This window comes from Mytilus edulis, chromosome 2, assembly GCF_963676685.1.
Source record: "Mytilus edulis chromosome 2, xbMytEdul2.2, whole genome shotgun sequence".
In the NCBI taxonomy this organism is placed as follows: domain Eukaryota; kingdom Metazoa; phylum Mollusca; class Bivalvia; order Mytilida; family Mytilidae; genus Mytilus; species Mytilus edulis.
The window spans coordinates 9,222,029-9,246,121 of record NC_092345.1 but is presented as its reverse complement, the minus strand read 5'-3'; the positions used below and the strand labels follow the sequence as shown (position 1 = coordinate 9,246,121).

The 24,093-nt window shown below is 33.2% G+C and overlaps 2 protein-coding genes across 3 annotated transcripts; one reads left to right on the top strand and one right to left on the bottom strand.

Moving 5' to 3' along the window:
* Positions 1 to 1,331: 1,331 nt before the first annotated feature.
* On the bottom strand, positions 1,332 to 13,725 carry LOC139511402 (transcriptional adapter 1-like). 2 transcript variants are annotated; one of them, XM_071298101.1, is made up of 10 exons: positions 13,576 to 13,725; positions 12,010 to 12,046; positions 11,167 to 11,221; positions 10,497 to 10,562; positions 10,161 to 10,264; positions 9,204 to 9,270; positions 7,327 to 7,457; positions 3,386 to 3,534; positions 2,405 to 2,561; positions 1,332 to 1,521 (listed from the first exon to the last, which is right to left on the bottom strand). In XM_071298101.1, the coding sequence occupies exons 1-10, from the start codon at positions 13,644 to 13,646 to the stop codon at positions 1,360 to 1,362; spliced, it is 999 nt and encodes a 332-aa protein (XP_071154202.1). In that variant the 5' UTR covers positions 13,647 to 13,725; the 3' UTR covers positions 1,332 to 1,359. The 2 variants fall into 2 exon arrangements, with proteins under 2 accessions (XP_071154202.1, XP_071154203.1); XM_071298102.1 differs by having other exon boundaries at positions 13,592 to 13,676.
* A 181-nt stretch (positions 13,726 to 13,906) lies between these two features.
* On the top strand, positions 13,907 to 23,936 carry LOC139511403 (surfeit locus protein 4-like). The gene is made up of 4 exons (XM_071298103.1): positions 13,907 to 14,076; positions 16,236 to 16,499; positions 17,417 to 17,460; positions 20,800 to 23,936. The coding sequence occupies exons 1-4, from the start codon at positions 14,026 to 14,028 to the stop codon at positions 21,251 to 21,253; spliced, it is 813 nt and encodes a 270-aa protein (XP_071154204.1). The 5' UTR covers positions 13,907 to 14,025; the 3' UTR covers positions 21,254 to 23,936.
* The last annotated feature ends 157 nt before the right edge of the window (positions 23,937 to 24,093 follow it).

Here is a 24,093-nt window from a genome sequence, read left to right as displayed (position 1 = left end):
ATTATAACTGTATGATTATACTGGTATAACTAAAGGTGCTATAATAAAAAATATCTGGTGTATTTTTTCATTATTTGTTTTCTGACTGCATGGATAAACTAGATGTGTCAAAGCGACACGAATGGCCCCGTCTCAAAAATTTGAAAAATCTGCCATTTCATTACCACATGTGGACACAAACATGATGGAAGTCCCACATATAAAAAATCAGCTCAAAATGTGGAGGCGTATAGAAAAAAAGTCTGTATAACTGTGATTTGCAGCAATTTTTAAAGTTGTAAACCCTTAATTTTCCCAAATTGGTAAAAGTTAACGGAGCGGAACAAAACTTAAACTTGATCTTTATCTCATCATGGTAAGCTCACATACCAAAAATCAGCCCAATATCTGAAAGCATTTAGAAAAAAGGTCCGTATAACTGTGATTTTCAAATATTTATAAGTCCAATTTCCCAAATTACAGCAAAAATTAGCCGAGCCGAATGAAACTTAAACTTGATCTGTAACTCATCATGGATAACTCACAAACCAAAAATCAGCCCAATATCTGAAAGCATTTAGAAAAAAAGTCTGTATAACTGTGATTTTCAACAATTTATCAGTCCATAGCCTGTAGTTTTCGGCAAAAATTAGCCGAGCATAACAAAACTTGAACTTGATCTGTAACTCATCATGGTTAACTCACAAACCAAAAATCAGCCCAATATCTGAAGGCATTTAGAAAAAAGGTCTGTATAACTGATTTTCAACAGTTTATCAAAGTCCAAAGCCCGTAATTTCGGTAAAAATTAGCCAAGCGGAACTAAACTTGATCTGTAACTCATCATGGTAAACCCACATTCCAAATATCAGCCCAATATCTGAATGAATTTAGAAAAAAACTGTATAATGGTTTGTTGCAGAATGACGGAATTATGGAATTTCAGATTTTTGGTATTACGGACAAGGGTAAAACTATATGGTACCGACAACTTTGTTGCGGGGCCATAAAAAAAGTGGATAACATTTTCAAGCTTCATGAACTGATGAAGTCAGACAGATTGTGTTCCTATCTCAACCCCTTAATTTGCTATTAAACACCACTATTATGCTATTTCTTGGCGTTCTGTTTTTATTGGTGGAGGAAGCTTGAATACTTAGAGTGAACCACCAACCTTCAGTAGGAAAAGTCAATCCTGGTCAATTATCTTCCTAGAGTAAAACACACCTGATATGTGCCTAATAACTCCCTCAGTGTTGACAGGGTAGTGATACTGTTCCAATACTTAGAACACTCACCCCAGAAGCACCTGCATTTGATGAAAATATTACATGGCTTGATAATTGAAGGTTAAATGTATACAAATATCTTTTATTAGTGTTATCTGACAACAGATTGACTGTGTAATTGTTTTATTGTCACTTCTTGATTATGAATATGTTCTTGGTTTATCTCCTCTCGACTTGGATGCCACAGTTTGTGGATAACTCTTTCTATGGCTGGGGCATATACTGAATGAGATGCTATAGAACTTCTGTGTAGCTGAAAAGGAAAAAAAAAGAAAATAAAACAAAAATCTGTAACAATGAGAAAACTCTGAATAGAGCATAAATATTCCTTATATAAGTGTCAGAAATAGTTTTGTATCTTGTTAATCAGTGAAAATGAAGGTCAGATTACCATGGTTTCAAAAAGGTGCAGCCTAGAAAACACTGAAGAATACTTCCTCAATAAAAAACAAGAGGGCACACCTTGAAATGTTTCTCCTCCTTTACTGACCATTGATTTTATGTTGAATGTCTAAATGATAAAAATTTACTTAAATATCTCATAAACTTAACAATTTTAAAGATTCAGGACAATGAGGTCAAGGTCAGAAAAACTCTGCCAGACATCATGTACACAATATTCCATACCAAATGTATTTGACCTATTACTTGAAAACAGCCCAAAACACAATAAACTAAACATTGACCAATAAACCATGAACATGAGGTCAAGGTTAGATAAAATCTGCAGATCTAACATGTTCACCTAAAAACCATTTCATTCACTAAATATAGTTGATCTTCTGTTTATAGTATCTGATAAACAAACCTAATAATGTAACTTTAACCTTGATCACTTATCCATGAATTGAGGTCAAGGGGTTCGAACAATGTCTGATGGGCAACTGCAATAAACCTATGTATCAAATATAATAATCATATCAAATTTAAGTGAAAAATATAACAACTATAGACATAGTACAGCCTTCAACAATGAGCAAAACCAATACCGCATAATCAGCTATAAATGCCTTGAACTTTCAGATATAAAACTATTCAAAAGAGAAAACTAACAGCCAGATTTATGTTCAAAACATTGAACCAAATGCAATTATAATATACAGCAACAAAGGACAACCACTGCATGAATTACATACCTGTAATGTTTCCAGTAATTCAAATAGAGTTACTGGCCCTTTACTGGCAGGAAATTGTGCTGTTGATAACTGTTCTGCAGCCTGGGCACTACCAATATCAAAAGGTGGTTTACGACTGGGTATGTGGAGTGCGTTTGCTGTTATTGATGTGGCCTCACTACCAACAAAAAGTAAAATAAATTTGTATCATAAAAACAAGCGTATGAAAGCATGTAAATTCTGTACTTTTAGCTTGCGTTTAGTAACTGCAAGTAACTTGTGATAAAAGTTTTCATTGTTTCCTACGACTTGTTCCTCTGTTTTTTTTAATATGAGAACAGTAAGTGCTTTATTTGAACCAATATTTTTTTCATAAAACTTTTGTCATGCTTCTGATTAATTTTAACAAATGGAGGGTTTAGTACCAAAATAATTTGCTTTTTAATTTTTATTTTGAAAAATTGTTTTCTTCAGCAAATATGGTGTCGATTACAATGGTAGATTTTTTTTAATATTTTGGGTGATTACAAGCTTCAAATTGTTGATGACCATATGTAGACCTCTAGATGTCTTTTTGTTTTTCTGTGTTCTTGTTTTTTTTTACGTTGACATATCATGCATATATTAATACAGAAAAAAATCTCATATGAGAAACAGTCTGTCATTTATCATTATCCTTAATTAAAAATATATTTTTCCATTGTTTTAAATGGTTCAATTATTCAATAGTGTCCTAATATTTTTGTCAGCTGACATTATTCTTTAGATCATGAAGATTGTATAGATGAGAGTATGATTTCTTGTGATTCACTAGCAAATCTTTGATGTAAACAGAGATATTTTGTAAGTTTCTCAATTATTCAATACAAACATTCCTAACTTTTTGCAAACGTGTCTTTTCTTTGAGAGGTGGACTAATGTTGGCAGTAAGGATTTGATACGTGTATAAAAGTTAGATGTGATGTGATTGCCAATGAGACAACTCTCCACCAGATTTCATACCTTTCTGTTGAAGTGTCGTCTATCTGAGAAGTATGTCTGAGATAAGGATTTAACACTTGTGTTCCCATGGCATATTTAAATTTCTTCTCTCTCACTTTGTATCCACTTCTTTTAGATAATACCTGTGATATTATATTCTTTAATTGGTTCTGAAATAAAGAGGAAACCTTTCACTTCCTGAATTAATAGGAATTTATTTTTGAAATATAATTTTTCAGCTAAATTTTGTTGCTACTTTTGTATATGGAGCTCATTTTCTTAAGAGTTTATTGAATATTGTGCAAAGAGCAGCGATAGAGTATCACATCACTTCTGTAAAATTATTTTGATCAACACCATGAATTTGCTTTAACCAATAATATGTTTATCAAACTGCATACCCCCCCCCCCCCCCCCCTTTTTACCTCTATTGCCTGGATTATATTTATATTGACTGCTGTATCTGATACATCTTCTAACCCTGTTTCCCTGGAACACATGAACCCCTTCCCCTTTTTACCTCTAATGCCTACACTATAAGTTTGACTGCTGTATCTGATCCCCCCTCTTTTACCTCTAATGCCTGCATTATAAGTTTGACTGCTGTATCTGATTCCCCCCTCTTTTACCTCTGTTGCCTGCATTATAAGTTTGACTGCTGTATCTGATCCCCCCTCTTTTACCTCTATTGCCTGCATTATAAGTTTGACTGCTGTATCTGACCCCCCCCCTCTTTTACCTCTATTGCCTGCATTATAAGTTTGATTGCTGTATCTGATCCCCCCTCTTTTACCTCTATTGCCTGCATAATAAGTTTGACTGCTGTATCTGATTCCCCCTCTATTACCTCTGTTGCCTGCATTATAAGTTTAACTGCTGTATCTGATCCCCCCTCTTTTACCTCTATTGCCTGCATTATAAGTTTGACTGCTGTATCTGATCCCCCCTCTTTTACCTCTATTGCCTGCATTATAAGTTTGACTGCTGTATCTGATCCCCCTCTTTTACCTCTATTGCCTGCATTATAAGTTTGACTGCTGTATCTGATCCCCCTCTTTTACCTCTACTGCCTGCATTATAAGTTTGACTGCTGTATCTGATTCCCCCCTCTTTTACCTCTGTTGCTTGCATAATAAGTTTGACTGCTTTATCTGATCCCCCCTCTTTTACCTCTATTGCCTGCATTATAAGTTTGACTGCTGTATCTGATCCCCTTCTTTTACCTCTATTGCCTGCATTATAAGTTTGACTGCTGTGTCTGATCCCCCCTCTTTTACCTCTATTGCCTGCATTATAAGTTTGACTGCTGTATCTGATCCCCCTCTTTTACCTCTGTTGCCTGCATTATAAGTTTGACTGCTGTATCTGATCCCCCTCTTTTACCTCTATTGCCTGCATTATAAGTTTGACTGCTGTATCTGATCCCCCTCTTTTACCTCTATTGCCTGCATTATAAGTTTGACTGCTGTATCTGATCCCCCTCTTTTACCTCTGTTGCCTGCATTATAAGTTTGACTGCTGTATCTGATCCCCCCTCTTTTACCTCTATTGCCTGCATTATAAGTTTGACTGCTGTATCTGATCCTCCTCTTTTACCTCTATTGCCTGCATTATAAGTTTGACTGCTGTATCTGATCCCCCCTCTTTTACCTCTATTGCCTGCATTATAAGTTGGACTGCTGTATCTGATTCCCCCCCTCTTTTACCTCTGTTGCCTGCATAATAAGTTTGACTGCTTTATCTGATCCCCCCTCTTTTACCTCTATTGCCTGCATTATAAGTTTGACTGCTGTATCTAATCCCCCCTCTTTTACCTCTATTGCCTGCATTATAAGTTTGATTGCTGTATCTGATCCCCCTCTTTTACCTCTATTGCCTGCATTATAAGTTTGACTGCTGTATCTGATCCCCCTCTTTTACCTCTGTTGCCTGCATTATAAGTTTGACTGCTGTATCTGATCCCCCCTCTTTTACCTCTATTGCCTGCATTATAAGTTTGACTGCTGTATCTGATCCTCCTCTTTTACCTCTATTGCCTGCATTATAAGTTTGACTGCTGTATCTGATCCCCCCTCTTTTACCTCTATTGCCTGCATTATAAGTTTGACTGCTGTATCTGATCCCCCCTCGTTTACCTCTATTGCCTGCATTATAAGTTTGACTGCTGTATCTGATCCCCCCTCTTTTACCTCTATTGCCTGCATTATAAGTTTGACTGCTGTATCTGATCCCCCCTCTTTTACCTCTATTGCCTGCATTATAAGTTTGACTGCTGTATCTGATCCCCCCTCTTTTACCTCTATTGCCTGCATTATAAGTTTGACTGCTGTATCTGATCCCCCCTCTTTTACCTCTATTGCCTGCATTATAAGTTTGACTGCTGTATCTGATCCCCCTCTTTTCCCTCTATTGCCTGCATTATAAGTTTGACTGCTGTATCTGATCCCCTTCTTTTACCTCTATTGCCTGCATTATAAGTTTGACTGCTGTGTCTGATCCCCCCTCTTTTACCTCTATTGCCTGCATTATAAGTTTGACTGCTGTATCTGATCCCCCCTCTTTTACCTCTATTGCCTGCATTATAAGTTTGACTGCTGTATCTGATCCCCCTCTTTTACCTCTATTGCCTGCATTATAAGTTTGACTGCTGTATCTGATCCCCCTCTTTTACCTCTATTGCCTGCATTATAAGTTTGACTGCTGTATCTGATCCCCCTCTTTTACCTCTGTTGCCTGCATTATAAGTTTGACTGCTGTATCTGATCCCCCCTCTTTTACCTCTATTGCCTGCATTATAAGTTTGACTGCTGTATCTGATCCTCCTCTTTTACCTCTATTGCCTGCATTATAAGTTTGACTGCTGTATCTGATCCCCCCTCTTTTACCTCTATTGCCTGCATTATAAGTTGGACTGCTGTATCTGATTCCCCCCCTCTTTTACCTCTGTTGCCTGCATAATAAGTTTGACTGCTTTATCTGATCCCCCCTCTTTTACCTCTATTGCCTGCATTATAAGTTTGACTGCTGTATCTAATCCCCCCTCTTTTACCTCTATTGCCTGCATTATAAGTTTGATTGCTGTATCTGATCCCCCTCTTTTACCTCTATTGCCTGCATTATAAGTTTGACTGCTGTATCTGATCCCCCTCTTTTACCTCTGTTGCCTGCATTATAAGTTTGACTGCTGTATCTGATCCCCCCTCTTTTACCTCTATTGCCTGCATTATAAGTTTGACTGCTGTATCTGATCCTCCTCTTTTACCTCTATTGCCTGCATTATAAGTTTGACTGCTGTATCTGATCCCCCCTCTTTTACCTCTATTGCCTGCATTATAAGTTTGACTGCTGTATCTGATCCCCCCTCGTTTACCTCTATTGCCTGCATTATAAGTTTGACTGCTGTATCTGATCCCCCCTCTTTTACCTCTATTGCCTGCATTATAAGTTTGACTGCTGTATCTGATCCCCCCTCTTTTACCTCTATTGCCTGCATTATAAGTTTGACTGCTGTATCTGATCCCCCCTCTTTTACCTCTATTGCCTGCATTATAAGTTTGACTGCTGTATCTGATCCCCCCTCTTTTACCTCTATTGCCTGCATTATAAGTTTGACTGCTGTATCTGATCCCCCTCTTTTCCCTCTATTGCCTGCATTATAAGTTTGACTGCTGTATCTGATCCCCTTCTTTTACCTCTATTGCCTGCATTATAAGTTTGACTGCTGTGTCTGATCCCCCCTCTTTTACCTCTATTGCCTGCATTATAAGTTTGACTGCTGTATCTGATCCCCCCTCTTTTACCTCTATTGCCTGCATTATAAGTTTGACTGCTGTATCTGATCCCCCCTCTTTTACCTCTATTGCCTGCATTATAAGTTTGACTGCTGTGTCTGATCCCCCCTCTTTTATCTCTATTGCCTGCATTATAAGTTTGATTGCTGTATCTGATCCCCCCTCTTTTACCTCTATTGCCTGCATTATAAGTTTGACTGCTGTATCTGACACATCCTCTAATCCTGTTTCCCAGGCACACACTAACATTCTACCTTGGACCATAGATATATCTGGCACAGCTAATTCTCTTGTGGCAAAATCTGCAAAAATAAACAGGTGGCATAGATGTATGAATTAAATATTAATACATTTATTGATTAATTGTTGGTATTTAATACCCCTTTCAGCACTATAAGCCATTTCCAGTCCTCCACTTTTGAAAGGTGGAGAAACCAGGAGTACTCAGAATTTCACAAAATTTTGTCAAGTGGTTGAATAGTACAAATGTAGTTGCAGATAGTTAAACAAAAAAAACCAGACAAGTGAAGGGATGGAATAAAGAAGTCCCTATAAACTGCCTGCTTTAGAAAGAGAAGTACAATAAATATCTACATATACATTGTTTATAGTTTGTGAAGTGTGTTGTGATATTCTTACAATGGATGTAGACACACTGCACAGTAAACAATACTGACAGTATACAAAATTTGAAGAAGCTCTGATATGAAATTTCCAAAAAAGGGTTTTATAGTAGGAACAGAAATACTGATGGAACCAAACAGGCAGACAATGGGTTAAAAAGTATATATTTTAATCATACGTTTTTTGATTGAGTTAAGTCTGCCAATTGATATTTTATCGTATGTTTTTCTTTGTTGTGATGTTATGCTATTGTTTCAGAAAAAGGGAGAAGGTTTGGATCCATTAAAACGTTTAATCCCGCTGCAAATGTTTGCACCTGTCCTAAGTCAGGAATCTGATGTACAGTAGTTGTCGTTTGTTTATGTAATATATACGTGTTTCTCGTTTCTCGTTTTGTTTATATAGATTAGACCATTGGTTTTCCCGTTTGAATGATTTTACACTAGTAATTTTGGGGCCCTTTATAGCTTGTTGTTCGGTGTGAGCTAAGGCTCCGTGTTGAAGGCCGTACTTTAACCTATAATGGTTTACTTTTTAAATTGTTATTTGTATGGAGAGTTGTCTCATTGGCACTCACACCACATCTTCCTATATCTATATAATCACAGTGCTTGTAAACACTGAATGGTAAAGATTGCTTTAATTTATCAGTGGGAAGTAAAATTAAAGATTGCATTGAATATAAACATGATAAAGCATTGGTTGTAGTTGATTCAACTATAATTCTGGACAATGGGAAACAACTCCAATTTTAAAGATGACTTTAATAATGACATCATTTATATTTTAAGAACAGATATTAAATTCCTGCAACTTGCTAAAGTAATGTAATTTTCTCTACAGGTTTAACATCATTTTGTGACTTGCATATCTGAGCATATATTACATTGATAAATTTCTTTTAATGTTCATGGATAGGATGTATAGAATATTATGATCAATGCACTATATTTTGTGTATCGAAAAGGTAGTGATAAGCCTTGGAAGATTTAGATATCAAGTCAGTGACATAGGGTTTTGATTGCATTTTATGTAATCTTTACCCAAAAAGGAAGATGTGGTATAATTGCCAATGAGACCACTGTTCACAAAATACAAAATGACACAGAAATTAACCGCTATAGGTCACTGTAAATGTACAGCCTCCAACAATGAGTAAAGCCCATATCGCATAGTCAACTATAAAAGGCTGTACCCTAACCTTGTACAGATTCTCAATGTTGATGTGGATTTAATTAACTTCATTTAAAGCATTACATTTTGACAATTGAAGAACCTGGTTCACCAGTTTTTTTTCTTGATTCAAAACAGTTGATATAGATCTAGAATTCATGTTTAATCTGACAAATAAGCAAAAATGCAATACAATGTACCAAGCACTTAATATCCCCAAAACATTGAGAATAAAGTTATGCTTGACTTACTTATTTCTTCACCCCCTTTATAAGTTGCTTGTGGTGCAAAGTTAACTGGATTGGAAGGAACAAATTTCTGAAAAGTAAATACATATCTTAATTAATAAAATTATATCCAATAATATAGCATTCAAAACTTGAGATAAAATTCTACTCCCTTATCAGTGAAACTCCTCTCAGACCTTGGATCAATTTGAATCTAATTTTAAATTGTTGTGGTGCTTTGTTGCTTTCAATCTTGTTTCATTTAGGTTTGTTGTGGTGCAATTTATATGGTTACATGGGTAATGGCAATGTTGCACTTAATCCGAATTACATGACAGGAAAGATGATCAAAAGTCTTTTATAAACAATTCTGAGGATTTTCCAAAATTGTAGCAAATATTCTTTTGGGCAAGTCTGTGGCTTATTTATACATGTAGGTTTAGATCAGATCTGAAAATTACGCCAGACTGTTTTTTTGCAGCTATTCCTTTATAAATGTAAAAAGTTTGAAGGCTTAAGGCAAAAAAGGAAACATTTGACTACTGTAATCTAAAACATTTATAATACTTCTTCAGTTTTAAATTCAAAAAATGGTCAGAAAATTGACCTTGCCATTTTTCTACTTTCAATACTGTTTCAAATGCACCAATACCAATGCATGATAAAGAGTTTAAAAAACAATAATCCTTGAGGCTTTTAACTAAAGCTCTTGTATCCAGATCATGATCAAATCTTAACACAAACATGACAAAGCTATGAACAATAGCATAGTCTTACAAATCAATTTACAGTTGCTAAAAACCACTTCATTTGGACTCTGGTGGAAAGTTGTGTCAATAGCAGTTATATGACATATATCTTGTTTTATTTTACAGACATTACCCGTAGACATTTTGCTGTGGAGATATTATATTGGTGAAAGCTAGGGCATTTTTTACTCTGCACTTCCCAAACTTCCTATCCTTGCTATATGGAACAGACCTGTAATGTACTCCTAGAACTGGTAGATTTTCTCCGTAATTTACTTTTTTGTTTAATTCGAGATTGTTCAGACACACGTCCAGATACGCTGCTCTCCCTTGGAACTGAAATGAACACATGTCTATGTTTATATTGCTATTATACACATGCAGGTACATAAACAGTGCTACAAGAAAAGGAGGAAATAGCCAATTAAAATACATACTTTATTCTGTTCAACTAAACAAAATCTGCAGAATTGAAATACCTCTACTCTCCTTGTAAAATTTGAAAGTATTTACATTTATCATTTTGAAATTCATTTAAAGGATAATTTTTAATAAAGTTTGTACATACCTAATGAAGTACTTAGACTCTGACATCTTGACATAATGGCCAACAGGAACTCATTGTGGAGATGAACTGAAATAAATAAAGAATTTTTTTTTATATATTGGGCATGTGTTGGGCTAAGTTGGGTCATCTTAAATTACTTCAGATCAATTGTGCTATCTTGAGCAAAGAGGATGAAGTCTCGAGAACAGATTATCATTTTTATTTCAACTCAATCAGCAAGCGCATAAATGTGCTATGTATGTTATTTTGTTCTCAGGTTGTAGCATACACAAATGATGAAATACGAATGTGAGTAGCAGGAGAATTTGGAATGAAAGAGAACAAAATTAAGATATTGTTAGATGGATTCAGTTACAAAATCATATCAGGTGAGCATGGTGAGGTTTCTCTTCTTCTGCAATAAAATTTAACCAATAAATGAACAAATCATAGTTTCAAAAACTTAAAAGCATTAAAACAGAAATGATTAATGAAAGTTTAAAATTAAGGAGGCAAATGCTACACTTTCAAATTTATTAATAATAAATAAAGCTACATGTATGAAAGCAAATTGAATTATTTCCCCTCTACAAATGAATTTGAGATAACATGAACTTTACAAATTTTGAAGTTCTGCCATGCTACAGAAATTTAAGAAAACATTTTTGCCTATCATAATTCATGTAAATACCTGTACTTTCTGTCAGTAACTTTCTGGCTTCTAGATCAAAATCTTCTTTGGAAATCTGTAAGATTTAGGTCATTAATATCAAATTGTTAGTTCTTAAAAAAATATATCTTAGCACTGAAACATGTGAAAAAACAAATGAAGCTTTTGACAATGTTTGAAAAGAAGCAGAAGATACAGGAAATGTTTTCCTAGGCTCAAAGGTTGAGATACAATTTGATACAAGAAGCTCAAATGTTGACATACAAGAGGCTCAAAAATTGACCTAAAAAATCTAAAGGCTCATAACCATGATAACAACCAAAATGATTTATCTCAATGAACATGAGAGAGAAATAACATCCATATATATAATGAAGCTTGAACAAAGGATATTTTTATAACAGATATTATATTCGTGGAAAGATGCCCTTGTGCAAAATTTATTCAATTTTCTTAGCAATAAAATTGTGATCTGTCAAAGAGACAACAACCCGACCATAGAACAGACAACAGCAGAAGGTAGGTATGGCTATACACATCAAATATTTGTATAGTAAATCCTTTTACATGTTGTTCACATACACATTATTTGGTCACTTGAATGGTCGAGTATATGAGTATAAATCATTAATGATTAATGTATAGAATGTTGTGCTCAACGAACTATGTCATAAGTAGTGATAAATTCTGGAAAATTCATAATCATCATACCACCCTCATTAAGTTTTTCTTGCATAAGTGGAATCTTTTATTCAAAAATTGTTCTCCCTATCAAGGTTCAATAAACCATTGAAATTCAAAAACCTTGCCAATTCTTTCACAGTGTAAGATACACTCTTGTAATGAGACTAATGACTTACTTACCTTTTGTTTAAACCATAACTTTAAATTCTGTAGATATCTGCAATATAAATATATATATTGTAATGTAATTTGGAATTCTTACAGAAGTAAATGTATAGTCATTATGATTCGGAAATACATTGTACATTTGTAAATAGCTAGAAGCTGAACATTTATATTTAATATCGGTTTATTAAGACTGTTATGACAATCATGACAATATTACGAATAAAGTCAGAAAAATGTTAACTTTTAAGTATGAGGCATTTTAAAAACTGGGGAAGGACAAGATTCAACAGTTTTATTCTAAACTAAAGTTTTTAAAAAAAAGATCAATAATTAAATGACATTGATCAAAATTGATTTTATATTGCAGCTAAAATTAGTTGATTAAAAAGAAGAGGGTTTATAGAAAATGTGCAAACAGATATTTTTTACTTTTTTGATATATATATATATATATTTTTCTTAGACTACATGGATGCGACTTTTTTTCATGTTGATTAATCAGCTATCTAATGACTACACACCTTATTTTAAATTGACAATCACCTTTCAATATAAAACCATTAAGTTTTAACACTATCATTAGTCAGAGATTACTCTGACATCCAACAAGCTGGGGCTGTGGGACATCAGAGCTCGTCCCATATCAAAAAGTGGATATTTGCCCATCCAAAATAGATGCACTGCTTCGTCGCTTCTGGTGCTGACAAACCGCCTTGGAATTATATAAATTGGGTATCAATTTTTTCATTTTTCATTTATCTCTTCATTTATGTAAGCTTCACCTACATGTACCTGCCACCCTTTATTTTTCCATATTCAAACAGTTTTCACAGTGACCAATCGATTCAGACATTTTTACTTTTAATTTCAAAAGTTACGAGAGATTATCATGTGACCACGAGTAAAAAGTGATGATTTATGCAAATGACCATAATACACCTTATCGCTATTTGTCCGCCATTACTGGACATCACACAGGTTCCCGTAAAATTATGACGTCATAAAACAAAATAGCTGACGCCACAATGAAAAAGTGATTGTTGTATGCGTCAAAAGTTCAAGCAGCCCAGTCAGCCGGGATTAGCAATAAGGTGTATATATCTAACACCTCGTTCATTTACTATGCAAGTAATCTGAATGTCCGAGAACTTCCGATTGTTATCGTGGTTGGCACTAAATGCTTTATAATACCAATCTCAAGGTTCGAAATCTCTTGTAACTTTTGAAATTAAAAGTAAAAATGTCTAAATAGATGGGTCACTGTGGACGGGCAAATATCCACTTTGATATAGGAGCTCTGACGTCCCACCCCAGCTTGTCTGGCAAAACAGCCATTGGACATCAGAGTGGTCACGGACTACACTTTCATAATCACCAATCAGTGTAAAATTTTTCAAGTTTCACAGTTTTGACAGAACTCAGAGAAATTTCATAGTGTAAACAAAGCCATTGTTGTCAAAGACCAAGTGAAATGAACCTTTAAAAAATAAGTCTCAGATTACTGAGGTGACAATGAAAATATTTATAAGCCATAAAGGGTCAAGTCCCAAATGCAAAGAAATTTCAAAAAAGGCATACGCTGTCATATCATCACCAAGAGTGTCCTGAAGTTGTTTTCTAGCAGAGCTCAAATCCAAACTCCCAGACATTTTAACGGAAGTCCTTGCAGTTAACTTCTCTTTGTTTATTTTTCTTTCATTCCACAAGAGGGCGCGCGATGCAAACGTGGCAAGCATTCCATTTAATAATTTCACTCCTCTGTATAAAAAAGGAAAATGATGTAAAAGATATGATTTACATCATTCAACATAAAGCATTTTAATGTAGCTATTGCAATAAAATATTTATATGTGTCTATATCTATGTTTATAACACTTTTACTGAATAAGAAAGTATTTTTCTTATTTTTTTGTTAATTTTCGTCTGCAAGTTTGATTCTGTCAATGATGATAATAAAGAGTACTTCCGGTTAATTCATGGGGGTACGTGGCTGAGAAAAATCAGCAGAACTTTGGTGCTTATACCAAAATGCCACGCCAAGGAGAGTTAATGGATAGAGCAGAAGATGTAGCTGATCAGGTATTATTAAGAAAAGATGGTTTCCCATTTAGATCTTAATCTTTTTACATAAAAATGGGCAACCGGCTCAAAACACTTTCAGTTTCGGATGTTTCAAAGCATCCTCAGGCTCTTGATTTTACATTAGTTTTGCAACCAGATGCATACATTTATTAGCAACAACTAAAAGTATTTATTTATATGAAAGAATATACAAAATATTAAATTAAGCTCTCTAATAATTTAGACAGGTTCTGGCATACATTTGTTGAATTTGGATAAATTGTGATGATAATGATACCTTAAAATTTCAAACAATCAATACACGGAATTTTTCCATATGGTCTGAAATATTGTACACATAAATCTTCAAAATTGTATGAATAAGTCGTGTTACAAAATGGCTATACTTTCACTGTATGGTCATGGGATCAACATACCGTATCATATTGGAACTTATTATAACCATGCTAACAGAAGTGTAGAGAGGTTGCATTGTAAAATCTGTGTATGATTTACATAACATTTTAAGACAATTCATGAAAACTATGATCTTGCTTTATCATAATGGGTCATAATTGAATAATAGAAAGATATACCTAAGCATATTACACCAACTGCTTTTTATTGAACTGATGTATTTGGTCTTTTCCACCTTATTTGGTCACGGCTAGTTTAAGATACCGTATAAGCATGATAAATATCCCAACATTTGCATTTAGTTTAACATTCATGACATACAGACATAGTAAAGTAAATTAAAGCCAGAACTTTTCAGTCTTGGTTAACTCTTAAGATCGACATTCCTAATGTCATGTCTTGTACTTGGATTATGATTTATTTTTGTGTGATGTTTACCAATGTATTAATACATGTATCAGGGATCTCCATGGATGAAAATTGAACGATGGAGGAACTTTACATTACAAACCGTGTCTACGCTGTACAGTATAGCGCGATCGGAAGTATTTTATCCCTCCATACAAGGAATGGTGAACATGCTAATTCATTGCTTATTTAAATTATATTTATTTGAATTTTCATTATAGAATTAGAAGTATCAATATTTTCATTTATTGCCGTTTTTTACCATTCAAATGCCAAGTCTTCATGGTCCCCCCTTAGTCGAGAATGACCAAAAGCTGTCATGAAGGTCCCCATGTAGATTTCTTGTATTTTTGGTAATTGTTATGGGGGTTAAAAATCATGATGTGGAGCTTATTTTTCATGGACACTGTCAAATTCAGAACCCATTACCGGTATGGCTGATTTGCAGCAACAACAAAACGGTTCGTACGGGTTATGTAAAAGGTTAAAGAGATTTGTAAAGCAAACGTTGACAAATGAAAAGGTTTTTAATGACTTTATCTGGCAAAGTGATGCTGTACAACATGCATCTTTCGAGTCTGAATAGAAACCGGAAACGCAGATGTATCAATTTGATTGTAATATACGAAATGAATTCGAAATTACGATACAATATTTCTTTACAGGAAATATTTAAGTTTTTACTTTTAAACTTTTAAAGTAATTCTAAATTATTGTTACAGCAGTACTCGAGTTATTGGCGACGAAATAATATTTACTGTTTTGCGTCTTATTTTGTACTTCTTAAGAAAAGGGGGATGCTGATTGCGCAAGTCAAAATAAAGCACGTGTTCGACTTGTTAAACTGTTTTCTTTGTAACTGGATTATTAATTTATTTATTTAAACTGAATCATCATGATCATTTGCTGAAACTTAGTTGATTAATTCGACAAATGGATCGTCTATCCTCAGATAGTATTCTCCTGTCTGGTTTGATGATCTACCTGTATACAAGCTCAGGTACAAGTGATTAGTGATCTTAATCCGGATATCCCTCAGGCGTTAGAACTGTATTGGATTATAACATAAAAAGCCTAAGGGTTATGCAATTACATGCATTTGATTATAATTGATAAAAAATGGCGTCGGGCTACAAAAAACGATGAAGTTTTGAACGATGACGGAAGACAATTTAACGATGGCGCAAGACAATTTAACGATGGTGCAAGTCATTTGACGATGGCGCAAGACATTTGAACGATGGCGGGGCTCCATCGTTAAACAGGCCATGGAGATCCCTGATGTATGATGCAACTGTTAGCTGCTTTCAGCACACAAAAATAGAAATAGAATATTAAATTTATATTTTTAGGTTTTAAGAAAAAGTAAACATATATTACCACATGTTGCAAGGTTTTGTTTAATCAGCACATTTCTTGAGGATGGGATACGAATGTGGACACAATGGGGAGAACAAAGAGACTACATGGACTCAACATGGGGATGTGGCTACTTCTTAGCCACCCTGTTTGTATTGCTGAATTTGTTTGGCCAGTTAGGAGGATGTGTTATGGTACTTAGTCGACAGAAAGTCCCAATAGCGTGTGGAGTTTTATTGGGGATAATTTGCTTGCAGGTATTAACTTGTCATTTTATTTATCATGTGTACATGTACATCATATTTATATTATATTGAAACTCTCAAAAATACATACAAACATAGTATGAAATGTTACACTTTCTGCAATTGATAGTATTTTAGACAAAAGAAGTTGCAATATACATGTTAGGATGATTATTTTCTCTCAAAGTTCTGTTTACATGAAAAAAGTAAAATCACAAAAATACTAAACTTAGAGGAAAAAGAATTCGGAAAGTCCATAATCACATGGCAAAATCAAATAACAAAACGCATCAAAAACAAATGGACAAGAACTGTCATATTCCTGACTTGGTACAGGCAGTTTGTTGCCTGGTTTAATTTCTTTTAAGATGCTGCTTATTTCAATATTTTAATATTCATGGTATTAAGAATGAATCAATACTTAGAATGTGTAATATAATTATATTGTGACCATGAGAAGTATTCAGTAATCAGTATCAATATAAACTTAACCTGATTCAGAGATTGTTATAAAGAGTTAAAGAATTCCATAATGTTAAAAAAAAGATAAGGTACAATGTATGATTGCCAATGAGACAACTATCCACAAAAGACTACAGAAATAAACAACTAAAGCTCATACCGTATAGTCACATGTATGTATATTATTGAACCACTGTCATGACTGTAGCAGTCTACACTTTAATTCGGATTATATACATTTTGTACATATGTCAAAATGTATTCTTATTTTGGTTTTACCATTGGTGATCATAAAAAACTGAAATGATAAACCATATTTTACTTTGTGTAGGATTGCTGTCTGGTTGATGTATATATATACCACTCATTTATTCTTACTCATATAGATAGTAAAATTACATTGAAAATATAGACTCTTTAAGATGTTAAGTGCCTTTGTTAAAAATCTTGTATTCTCTTTTTTTCAGACAATAGCTTACAGTATATTATGGGATGTAAAATTTCTTCTTAGGTGAGTAAAAGGGGAATAATTCTGATGCATGTACACAATTGTATAACTAACACCATACTGTCTATGTCAGTCAAAGAAATGTACAATGTACATGTATGATTACGACTGAGGGAGATAACTCTACCTCCAAAATAATTAAAAGTCACTTGTTATAAATATAACACCTTAGGCTTAAATTAAAATATTGTTTGTTTGCCCTTTACCGACCGCCCCTGTCAATCATGTCAATTCGTTCCGCCTGAAAATCTTTTATTTGTATTTACCAGCAAGATTTTATTTTATTTTAGTTTTTCGTTCCTACCAAAAATCTTATATTTGTATTTCCCGCTCTAAACTTTTTTACCAGAATCCTCGGGTTTTATCTTTCCCATATAAGGTCTAGTCCGTTTGCTATCATGTGAGCGTCAGCGTTTGACATGAACACTTGCATTTAAAGTTTCAAAGCATTTGTTTGACAATGTTTGAAATCGATGTTGAAATACTTGAAGAGCAGGGTTCATTCAAACAAAGTTCGTCCAATACAAAGTTATCAATATGTGTACAAAATATTTTGTAAACGGACACTGTATCCTATGTAGGGATGGCCTTTTGTGATCCATAGATCAGGATGATAAAGTTAACAATGCTTTCAACCAGAATTGATATATTATTTATATCTGACACAAACCAAAGGTCTGTAAAGTGGAGAAAAGTTTTCCATACTGATCATTTATAAATGCGATGTAAAATACGTGACAATTGAGTTTCAAAGTCTTGAAGCATTTTTATTGGAAACACAGGCACACACGAAGATTTAAACACTCTAGGAACTTTTTCTACTAGTAATTGATGTCTGCCCGGACATACTTTATCAGGACAAAGTTATCTCGTACAGAAAACCTTTAGGTCGAGGCAAGGATCCGGAAATTTTTTCACCTAATTTCGGTCATTTTCGGATAACTTAAAAGTTGGTGCCCTTTTTCAAACAAAGATTGTGTGTATAATTTATGCTCATACAGTCATACTCGTAGCATCAACGAACTTGTTAAACTGTTGCATCGCATTTACTAAAGAAATTTCCCTACCATTTTCCTTAAAATCGATCTTGAGCAATAAAAGGAAGGCAACAGTTTAAAAATGAAATGATTTTAATGACTCAAAACGGTAAATTTCTCAAACATCGCTTACGTTTCTTTCCATTTTTTAAGACAAAATTATAACCGGATGTTTTACGACAATAGTAAAACGACCAATTCCGGACTCATTTCCGGGATTAGTATTGTTTATCAAATTCACAGGAAATCGTCGGCTTTTTAACTGTTTTACCTTTAATAGTGTTTGAATATTAATTATAATAGTTGGACTTGTTTAATTTAGCATGAAATCATTTTGAATTTACGATTTAGTGTCTAATTTTCGGAAGAGCATTTCAAGCATGCGTATTAGTAAACAAAGCACGTGTGTTTGTAGTGAAACAATATTTTGTCCAACGTAAATTAATTTAATTTTAATTTAATTTTAAATCAGAATTGACAATTGTCTAAGCTGAGAAAAGTAATTAAATAATGCAGACAGTTGTTATTAACTTTTAATTTCTTTAAAACATTAGTTCTGAGCTTGTGATCAATAGAAAATTTAATTAAAAACACAGGTAAAGAGATTAGCGATCATTAGCCAATATTTCCCCGAGGCGTTACTATAGTTATTAGGAGGGCCCTCAGGATTATAACACTTTACTGGAGTGGCAGTTTTATAACAGGAAAAGGATAACAAACAAAAAATAAGTTCAAAATGGCGATTTAGACAATGTTAGAAACTCGATCTCAACGAAATGACATTAAATGACCGAAATTGTTTCTGTAAAAAAATAAAATTTGTCCTAAATCCCAATTACTCATTTAGGACAAAATACTTTCAGTTTAGGTCAAGACTGGCATATATGACCGTTTCCGGACCCTTGGGTCGAGGTAAGCGTACAAGGTACGTTGTACAGAATATTAGTGCAAGTTAAAACTTTGAAAAGCATGAAAAGTTCCAGGCATATAAACGTTGAAAATATACTGCACAGCCCTATATTTTGATATTTGAAAACAAAATAATACATTGTAGTAGTTGATATGAAGTTGATATGAATTAACTTCACATTCTACATGATATTTTTTTTTTCAAACAATCATCTAATAGTCTCAGAAACTTATTAGTATATTAGTGAAAGCATAATAACTTACACAAAAGCAATAAAAACAAAAATAACATCATGCAGATTTAGCATCTATAAAATAAAATATTATACCTACCTGCCTACCCATGACAAAAAATGTTCCGATCTAGGTTATTTTTTGGGAAAGAAAAATAAAATATTTTACCTACCTACCTACCCTGTTTCAAAACAAGGTCGATTAAGGGCAAACACACAATATTTTAATTTAGGCCTTACTGCATACAAAATCCTGTAATCTTTCTTAAGCTGACTAGCAAGTACATGTAAACATGGTAAATAAATGAATCTATGTGCATGCTGTGCATGAGTCAACATTACTCACATATATAACTTTGAAGCTTTTGATTTTATACATGCAATATACATGTATTTATATGAAATAAATGTGAATTCATGGAAAACTCAAATGTTACTATTAACATGATTAAAGGATTTAATGAGCAATGTCTTAAAAGGAAACAATGCTTGAAAAAAAATACATGTACATGATATAATGTTAAAAATATTTATTTTTATGCCCCACCTACGATAGTAGAGGGGCATTATGTTTTCTGGTCTGTGCGTCCGTTCGTCCGTCCGTCTGTCTGTTTTTCCGTTCGTCCGTCTGTCCCGCTCCAGGTTAAAGTTTTTGGTCAAGGTAGTTTTTGATGAAGTTGAAGTCCAATCGACTTCAAACTTAGTACACATGTTCCCTATGATATGATCTTTCTAATTTTAATGCCAAATTAGAGTTTTTACCCCAATTTCACGGTCCACTGAACATGGAAAATGATAGTGCGAGTGGGGCATTCGTGTACTGAGGACACATTCTTGTTTTTGTCTACATTTACATACTTTTGGAAGCACAATGGGGAGTTCATGTATCAAAATTTAGTTCTGAAATTGAAATGTTGAGCATACATACTACAAATGTACTACATACATATGTAGATATAGGAAGTTGTGGTATGAGTACCAATAAGACAACTCTCCATCCAAGTAACTATTTATAAAAGTAATTATTATAGGTCAAGGTGCGGCCTTCAACATGGAGCCTCACATATTGCATTAATTCATGTATACAAATAAAAATCAAATATGCTGGATTAATACAAATTCTCAAAAAAATGATTGATCAATTGATATTTAATGTATTTCAGGAATCTGGCTTTAGTTGGTGGAGTTGTACTTCTTTTAGCTGAAGATAAAGCTGAAGGAAAGAGTCTGTTTGCAGGTCTACCCTCAATTGGAGAAAACAACCCAAAACAGTATATGCAGCTTAGCGGAAGAATTTTATTAGTTCTTATGTTTCTTACTTTGTTAAGATTAGATTTTGACTTTTTCCAAATTATTCAAAATTTGGTTGGCACAGCGCTTATAATATTGATAGCAGTAGGTTACAAAACAAAATTATCTGCCCTTGTATTGGTAGCTTGGTTAACATGTATTAATGTTTATTTCAATGCATGGTGGAATATTCCTTCTTACAAACCTATGAGAGACTTCCTGAAGTATGATTTCTTCCAGACACTGTCGGTTATTGGAGGACTACTTTTGGTGGTTGCATATGGTCCCGGTGGTGTTAGCATGGATGAACACAAAAAGAAGTGGTAGTTACCTATCATTACAATAGTGACTGACATTTAACATGTATATGTCTGGAAAGGGACTGTGTTCATAACACAGACTAATATATGTATGTGTTTATTGTTATTGTTTACAATTATATAGGACAGGTCTGAAGTCAACAAAATAAAAGAAGTCCTCATTTTCATTTTTGTCAAGAGAGAAAAAAAGTCTTAACTCCTGGTGAAGTAATGTAAATGTTTTTGTGAATTTAGAATTGATGACATAAATACTATCTTTAATTGATATTTCAATTGTTATATATTAAAACAAACAAGTTTTCAGTAACATGTATGAATGAAGCAATAGATGATTGTAAATTTTAACAAAGTTAAACATGTTGAAATAACTTTCTGTTTCAAACAATGAGAAGTTGAGAATCTATAGTATAAATTTGTAGCTTTTGTTCAGATTCTAATTGGGTATTTATTAAATTGAGGGTCTTTTTAAATTACAAAATTTATTAACCCAAAGAATTCAAAATATTTTAACCACATAAAAACTACATAAAAAAAAGAACCTTTTCAATGCCAATGAAAAAGATTCCCACTACTTAAAAAGTGTTGTTGAACATTTAGTTAAACGATGTACAGATTTTTTTGAGATTCTTTTCATTTAACAGATGATGGAAAATTTGGATCTGTTTTTAATTGTCATGATTGTGTTCAATGTAATAACAAAACTATTATGTGATTGAAAAGTTATCATTCACTTTTATCAATTACATCATACGAATTTGAACTTGTAATGATAGAGTGGATAGATTTGCAAATTTGTAATTTCTGTTCAAGATAAAGCATTATTTATTAAGGGGACAATATGAATTAAATGAAAGCTGTTACAAAGAAATCAGCAGTATATATAAAACTAGTACTGCATATGCTTTAGCATATATTACAACCTAGGAATCATTTTTCCAATATCATAAAATTTTGGAAGTATCTCCCAAATCTTGTCCAAAGACACTTGAACCATGATATTGAGTAGAGTAGGTAACTAAATGTTATTTTTTAAGTCCAGCTTGTGATAGTGTTGTCTATATGGTAGTTTGTGAAAGACATGACAGATGTATATATGAATCATTTAAATGTTCAATTCTAAACCTTCTACTCTAAACTTCCTGCCCTGTGTTTTCAGTTTTACATATATGTTAAACAGTTATTTTTTTATATCATCACCTCAAAGAAATACATATACATGTATGTTTGAAATTCTAGTTCAGTTTAAAACACTTTACAGTAAAACAGATGTACCACACAGCATTGTGGTTTGTAAGGCTTGATTGTTTTGGGGTTTTCTGAAGAAAGGTTATCAGTAATAGTTTTAACTGTTTCCTATTAACATGATTAAGTGAATATTTATAGAGATTGTGATACATGATCCATAATATTGTAATGATAATGGATTATTATTCAAGTTAACTAGTCTTTTGTTTTTCAATGTATACCATTTTGTGTCTTGTTTCATACATAATTCATATGTCATGTTTTTAAAAATCTTGTACTTAGAAGGGTTAAAAACAGCTCTTTTTAAATACTTCTTTTAAATAACTTTCATTATTACATGTAGTTATTTCAAAATATGCAAACATGTTATCATATTCTCAATATCTTATGTTTTTCTATGTTTAAATGTAAACAAAATTAAAAGCATCTATTTATAGTTTTAGGTAATGGTTAATGTTTATAAAACCTAATTATTTTGTTATTTGTTGTAAAAGCAGCAAAATCAAGGAAAAGTAGTTGATGGGCTGTCTCTATAAACATGATAAAAGAATAAGTTAACATATGTTTTTGAGGTATTCGGGTTCAATTTTAATGTTTGAAGGGAAAATAAAATAGCACAGAGAGTATTTGTATTTAAGGATCTGATTTCCTGCTTTTATTGTAATGTGTGCCATGTGTGGTTTCTGCTAAAGATGTCCTTTTTAGGCAATTTCTTGAAAGAAATGTATGCATTACCCATTTCATCTACATATTAGCCAGGATGACATTGACTTTGAAATGATGACAAGCTAATTAAGGTTGTTCTATACTTAAGCATTATGTTTTTTACTTGCTATATGTTTAATTTCCATAAATATTCATGTAAAAATTAAATATTTGATAATAATTTAACCAACTACATTACTGTACATTGTTCAGTTGTGTATATTTTAACTGGCTTCAGTTGCAGTTTTGCCTCCTGTTTTAGATTGTTACCCTATCTTTCTTAAGGTAAAGAGATCCTCCTTCCCTTTCATCAGTGAGTTCAATTTTACAAATATTTAGATGTCTTACATTTAATACTGTTAAAATGCTCATAGATATTACCTCCCCTTGAAAGTTATATTAACATAATGTATTTATGACTGATTTTATGACTGTGGTTCATATTACTTAATAATCTGACATATTGCCACCATCATTTGTAAAAACATATTTTTTTCACCTTAATATCACTATAACATTCGATACTGTAATCCACTGCTCTTAGACCAAAGATTCAATATGTAAGACCGTCATATAGATTGGTGCTTTATGTTTTGCGTATTATTTCATTGCCATTTTATTTGTTACTTATAAAAATCAGTGTACATTTTGTTTGTACCAATACCCCTTCCTATTTGTTATAGTGCATGTGTTGAAAGTGCTGTATAAATATTGCAAAAAATAAAGGTGATTGAATGTTGGATGTTTATTTGTTTATTTCAAGGTCAATGTTTTCAATGGTTAAGAGCTAATAAGTCTTCGGCAATTAGCTTACAGGAAATTTGTAATTGTCTTTGTACAAATGTTGTAAGAGTATTTGTTTTCCGGTAATATTTTATTGAAATTTGGGCATGTCTT